The 6,770-nt window shown below is 38.8% G+C and overlaps 1 gene segment (V, D, J or C); it reads left to right on the top strand.

The window, feature by feature from the left end:
• Window positions 1-563: 563 nt before the first annotated feature.
• Window positions 564-6,770, top strand: part of LOC105537028 — a 250,840-nt gene continuing 244,633 nt past the window's right edge. The window contains 1 exon segment of the V gene segment in view: window positions 564-637. Within this exon segment, the coding sequence occupies window positions 583-637 (55 nt within the window).

Here is a 6,770-nt window from a genome sequence, read left to right as displayed (position 1 = left end):
CTCTAGCTCTGACAATGGTGGACCTGGGAGTGACCCACACATTGAGGAAACATCTCCTCTTTGTGTATCTGCAGTGAGTTGCTTGATCTTACACTGGTAAGAACGACGGTTTAAAGTCACTGTAAAATACTTTCAAATAGATTTAGCATAATATTAATAAAATTTATCTTTGATTTTTATTTTAAAAAGGAACAATTTTACACACACAGAAATGTTGTAAGTGCAGCAGATAGTATCCTCCCTCCTCTTACTGGGACCATTTGAGAGTATACTGAAGACCTGATAATCCCGCCTTGGAAGACTTTACTATGTGTTCCTTATAAAGAAGCGTATTCTCCTGAACAGTCTCTATACAAAAACATAATACACTTCTCCATCTAGCCCTCAGGAACATGGCCTCTGAAGGTGAATCTGTGCTGCCCTGGCCTGACCTGGGACCCTGGGGACACTGCCCTGTGCTGAGTTACTGAGATGAGCCAGCCCTTCAACAGTGCCCAGCCTGCTCACTCCTGCTGATTTGCATAAGACTTCTTAATAGGCTGGTCACACTCTGTGCAGGAGTCAGTCCCATCAGGACACAGCATGGACATGAGGGCCCCCGCTCAGCTCCTGGGGCTCCTGCTGCTCTGGCTTCCAGGTAAGGAAGAAGAACACTAAGAATTTACTCAACCAGTGTGCTCAGTACCTGGCAATTCAAGGAAGTTCTCTTACAACATGATTAATTGGGTGGATATTTGTTTTTATGTTTCTGATCTCAGGTGCCAGATGTGACATTCAGATGACCCCAGTCACCACCCTTTCTGTCTGCATCTTTAGGAGACAGTGTCACCATCACTTTCCAGACAAGTCAGGTCATTGGCCTGGGGTTAGCCTGCATCAGCAGAAACCAGCAAAAGCTCCTGAGCTCCTAATCCATGCTGCACCCAGTTTGCAATCTGGGGTCCCATCACGGTTCAGTGGCAGTGGATCTGGAAGAGATTTCACGCTCACCATCAGCAGCCTACAGTCGGAAGATGTTATAACTTATTATTTTCAGCAGGAGAGCAGTTTCCCTGCCACAGTGTTACAAATCAAAAGAATAACTCCTTAGAAAAGCAGATATGTGAGGCTGGGCTGCCCCGACTGCTCCTCCTGGCACCCCCCTCTGCTGACAGCATTTTTCAGACTCAGTCACACTTTGATGGTATTGGTAGAGTGGATGATGAAGCCTCATCTGCACCCTAACTCTTATGTTCTCTTCATGCCAGCAGCCCAAATATGTTAATACCCCTCCTGATTTAAATGAAGGACAGAGATTATTACAAAAACCTGTAGAGTCTGGTTTATGTCTTCAGGTGGGACTCATACAGCAAAGGAGAAGCCACGAAATCCTAAGAAGGAATTCTCTTAATACAGTGAATTATGGTCTAAACTAGTGTTGAAGAGAAAATAAAATGTAGAGATGAATCTCTAAATGTAATGTTTTATTTGGGAAAAAGAACTACAATAAGGGCCACATAGGAAGACCGGGTGTTCTTCGGTATCTACAAGGAACAAAGAGATTAGAGGTTTTACAGAATCGGAAAACATTTTACCTGTCACTCTTTAAGAAAGTTCCATGGCATGAGTAAGGGTTTGGGGAGCTGGGCATCTTCCACTGGTAAGCAATGGTAGCGGGCAAAATTAGTCCTAGAGTTGTAGCAAGTTATCTCAGAGGCTATAGATAAAACTGGCTTCAGGTCACAACAGGCAGTTTCAGCAGTCAAACTTGCAGAGAATTACATTCTGCGAGCAGTGTTTGTACATTGAGTGCTTTTCCCTGCTGGTTTCTTGATGCAGTTTTAGTTAGGCATGACAATAATGACCCAATTCCTATGATGAACTTTCACACACTAACCTTTCCAAGCTTGGAATATAGTAGTCAGGGAAGCTGATACTAGAATCAGAGAATTCTCTGGTGTTCCCTCAGGAACCAGAGTGCAACTGCCCCTGAAGGCATGGGCTGTTGAACCGTGTGGTCCTGAGGCCTGGAAACCCAGGGCTGAGGATACTGATCCTCTCAACTGCCTGCTGCACCTCTCCAGTCCACAACTCTGCCCATCTGTGTGTCTCAGGTGCCAATTAATAATATGGAGTCTTCATTTTTTGACTTCCAAATTGCATGGGAGAACCCCTTATTGGGGATCTCTAGGAAACAAAAAAAAATAGGGTGTATTTCCCCAGGTAAAGATGTTTTTCCCCAGTAAGACCATTTAGAAAATGTGGATTTAAAACCACATGTTGAAAACACATCCAGCTTTATTTTCTAATTAATGCAAATTTACATTTGAAAACATTTGTAAGGTTGAAAAACACAATTATTTGTTCATGTAATGACCAAATATTTTTTACAACTAAATAGAGTAAACATTTTTTAAAACTTACTAAATTAAAACAATAAATTAAAAGTGGTGTGAACTTTTGTTAGAAATTGTTGGACTTAATTCACCTGTGCAGTTTGGTTGGGGAGGTTGTTCATTCCTGCAACCTGCAATGAGAATCTTTTGCCCTCAGTAGTCACTGCCCTTCAGCCTTGGCCTCAGATAAATACAGTGAATAGACTGTAGACAAGCTTAGTGCCTGCAGCAGAACCATACAGCTGAGCTCTGCTTTGATCAGCCAGATGACTGTGAACATGAGCATCCATGAACATGACAATGAATATTTAGTGTAATAAGCCACTGACTTCTGAGTCATTAGTTATCAATCATTAATGTGTAAATGCTGACTGATATGGCATAAAAGTAATTTTTCTTAAACTGATGCAAAAATATGAATATTTAGTAATTAATTTTTAAAGTTACTGAAAGGAAACTAAAGAAGAGATTAAACAATATTTTAATGAATACAGTAAAATTTACCTCATTTATGGAAAAATGTATATATTTGTTTTAAACACACACATAGTACATATATATTTATTTGATACTGGTAGCTATACATATTTATATAATATTCTTTTGTATTATTAAGTTTATTCAGTGATGTATATGCAACATGCATATTATAAAATTATTATATAAATTAAATTGATTAAAATGATTTTGGTTATGCCACATTAAAAAAATTGCTACATAAGAATATTTCTAGAGGAAATTGTCTTGTAGCCTTTATTTTTTAAACTCTACAAATGCTTGTCCTCACTTTAAAATGTTTTTCTAGCTCAACAGAGGTCCAAGAGTTAGGAATAGAGATAATATTGCCTAATGTTAAACATTAAATCATTGCATCCTCTGGAGATTCCCATCATGTGTGTGCCCACAGTGATGATATGCTGGTTGGAGTTGCATCATTGACATCATCAGAGATGCCCTGGAAGAGTGAAAATCACAACGGTGGGTAAACTGAAGAGTTACATCTGATGCTCACTTTGGAAAGAGAACAGCAATTTAATAACATTGGCTATTAGTTTTGACAGATCATCAGGTCTTAGAATAAATACAGCTGAAAGAGGAAAGATACCACCATTCTGGAAAGGCTATGACTAGACCTTTCAAAAATGAGCCACAGTTGAAAAATAAATGCCATTCAAGTGAATATTTATCTAAATGCCATGAGTGAGGAGGGGACTCTTAATAATCATAATGATTCAACACATGGACTTTAGTCAGTCACCTTTCCCAGCTTTCCCAGAGATTGTCATGAACCAGTGTCATGGGGGTTCATGCATGGGTTCAACAATATGAATTTCAGCTAACCAAGCTTCAAGGGCTACTGAGTTTTCTGACGTCCTGCTTACCTAGAAATATGACCCGAACTGAACCACAAACATTGTACCACACATCCGGGACCAGACTAATAGCTGGTGTCAGATGATTACAGTAGACCTAACCCAACATTTGGAGGTCAGTGACTATTTTCCTGCATATGCATTTGCCTTTCCTGTCAGCCATGTTTCTATGTAAAATCTTATTTGAAGACTTTCCAAGTGCTTTACTCAGAGTCAGGAAATTCTTCAATAATCTAGCATTGGACTAAGCAATTTATTTATAGCCAAAAAAAAAAAAAAAAGTGAAACAAACGGTTTCTGTTCATGATCTTATCACGTGCACAAGTGCAGTTGTCCCAATAGGAAAGAGAAAACCCGTTATTAGTCAAGCACAGCTGACACACAAACTCTTGTGATAGTGAATTGCTATCCTACAAGATGTGGTGGGTGCCCTGATTCCCTAACCATATGTGGTGCTGTTTCCCATCAATAGAATATTTGTATCTTGAAAATGAGCAGCAGACTCATCATTAATTATATGCCAACCGAACAGCTTGAAATGTTCTATTTCTATTTCCTCAAGGCTGTGGTTTCTTAATCCAAAGGTTGATGGTTCTTAATCCAGAGAGTTGACATGAGAATTATTCCATTAAATTGGAAGAAATGTTAAGCCTGACCATTTAGAGTTCATAGGATACAAGAGAAATTGTCAACACAGGGTGTTAGAGTGTGGGCTGGGATCCTAGATACATATGCTAAGCAAGGACAAATAGGATTGTTTCTAAGTATTTTAGAGAGAAAGTTGAGAGCGTAGGGGACTTAGAGGACCTTCAGGAATGTTTCTACTTTTTCCATTTTCATAGGTAAATCTAATAGAGCACTTCAGTAGACTTCAGAATGAGATTTTAGGGAACACAGTCAGGTGAAGCATCGCATGCACTTGGAACACTAGTGAGGCAAAGGGAAGATGAAATACATAGTGAGATAAGGAGATGTGAATCCCAGAGACAGCCTCTTGGTCACCTGAAGAGATGAAAAGTAAAAAAATTCCTCCATTTATCCCTTCTCATTTGTTTTGTCACTAAATCAGTTGGAGCCGAGAGAAACCGTTATGGGTGGTTAAGCAGAAAGGTGTTTATTGTCACGGATTAAATGGAATTAAAACATTTGAAAGACCACAAGACTAGGCTCAGGCAACTCCACGTACTCATTTTCCTATCCCTGGATTCCCCTGTGTTTTCTATGAACAAGAAATATACTTTCATTGTGACAGAAACCTGGTAAGACAAGTGTTGGACCCACAGACCTATGCTGCCTGGCTGTGATCCACACCCGGAAAATGAGCACCCCTCAGTGAGATCAGACGTCTCTTCTCCCTCCTCTCAATCTAAAGCCATCGTATACTAATGCATTTGATGGGCAGAGTCTTCACCGTATCTGGGACTTAGGAAGCCAAGGACTTGAGGGATTAACCTTGCCAGACTCTATCCTAGAGAAAGTCCTACCAGAAACCAGAGGATAAACAGAATAAGAAGGAAACTGATTTACAATAACTGAATAAGTCATGCATACACTTACATATGTTAAATAATTTAATCTCTTTTCTTCCTTCCTTTAAAAATGTTTAAACAAAGTGTTTTCATTATAAGTTAAACCATAGATTAAATAATATCCAGACTGACTTGTGACTAATGAGAGAAGGTGAAATTTTCCTGGATGCTGTTGGACGGAATGGATTGAAGCATCCCCATATTTTGGGTAGAGGAGAGTATCCTGTTATTTGTAAAGGAAATCTTTTCATTATATTAGGTAGTAGCATGGTGCTGTTGACATTATTAATGCCTGGAAGTTCAAGTGTGGAAAGATGTGTACTTATGATAGAAAGCCACAGGGTGAACAGGGGGAAGAAATAGCCTCTGCACTCACAAAAAATAATGAATCATCATGAGACTGAAACAGTGACCTAATCAACACACAGAGGGAGAGCTGCAGACCACTGGGTCAGATCTCTGGCAGCAGGGAACAGATCTGCTGTCATTCTTGGAGCACTAGTGAGAGGGGCAGCTCTCTTCTGATGGAGGCAGTATGAATGTAAAATTCCAAGCAGCAGGGGCTCTTTCCACAGGCTGCATCAGCAGTGCAGTTCTAGGAACTGTTGTTAGAAGCTTTGTCTGAAGCCTGTTTCTTAAGGCTTACAAACCATTTTTGAGCGTTTCAAAATCCCATAATAAATTTCTTTCTGCTTCGTGGACTTTGCATATGCAACCAAAATCAAAAGCTAATCTGTACTGAGAGCCTCAATACAACATCCTTTTTTTTCTTTTGATAATTATAATGTATTTTGGGTGGACCTGCCAGAGGAGGCCAACGAACAATGTTGCATGTCATAAAAAGTGCAACCATGTAAGCACAAAGGGAGTCGCTGGATTCTCAAACAGGTGCACTGTTTTATGGTACAAAATGAGGAAGGCAAAACTTGCATCTTCACTATTAAGGAAAAATGTTTTTAACAATGTCTTCCACAATCACTCTTCACTTTATAGTAAGACCTGTGTGAAACAAAATATTGTCCTTTCCTTATCTATGAATGACACCCAAGGGGTTATTTGACTTTGAAAACTACTGTCTTCTCAGCATAAAAAGCAGAAAGGTACAGACAATTAAAAACTTAACATCTTTAATGCCAAAAACATAAACAGCCATAGAAAATGTATATGAATGTATAAAACATGAAATGTTTGTGCATCAAAGGGCATAATCAACACAGTGAAAATGCAACTTGTGGAATAAAAGAAAAAAGCATTTGTAAATTATATATCTGGTAAAGGGTTAATAATATCCAATATACAATAATAAGTCTTACAGGTCAACAGGAAACTTTCTATTTTTGGAAAAACCAGATTAAAATAAGGGAAAGGATTTGAATAGGTGTTTCTCCAGTGAAGACTGATGAATGGCCAATAAACACAGAAAAAGATGCTCAACATAACTAATTCTTTTTTTTCTTTTTTTTTTTTTTAGAGATCATCTTGATTTAAAAAAA

This window comes from Mandrillus leucophaeus, unplaced genomic scaffold (genome assembly GCF_000951045.1).
Source record: "Mandrillus leucophaeus isolate KB7577 unplaced genomic scaffold, Mleu.le_1.0 Scaffold1017, whole genome shotgun sequence".
NCBI classification, from domain to species: domain Eukaryota; kingdom Metazoa; phylum Chordata; class Mammalia; order Primates; family Cercopithecidae; genus Mandrillus; species Mandrillus leucophaeus.
The sequence above is the reverse complement of the archived record's forward strand: the minus strand, read 5'-3'. Positions and strand labels throughout refer to the sequence as shown.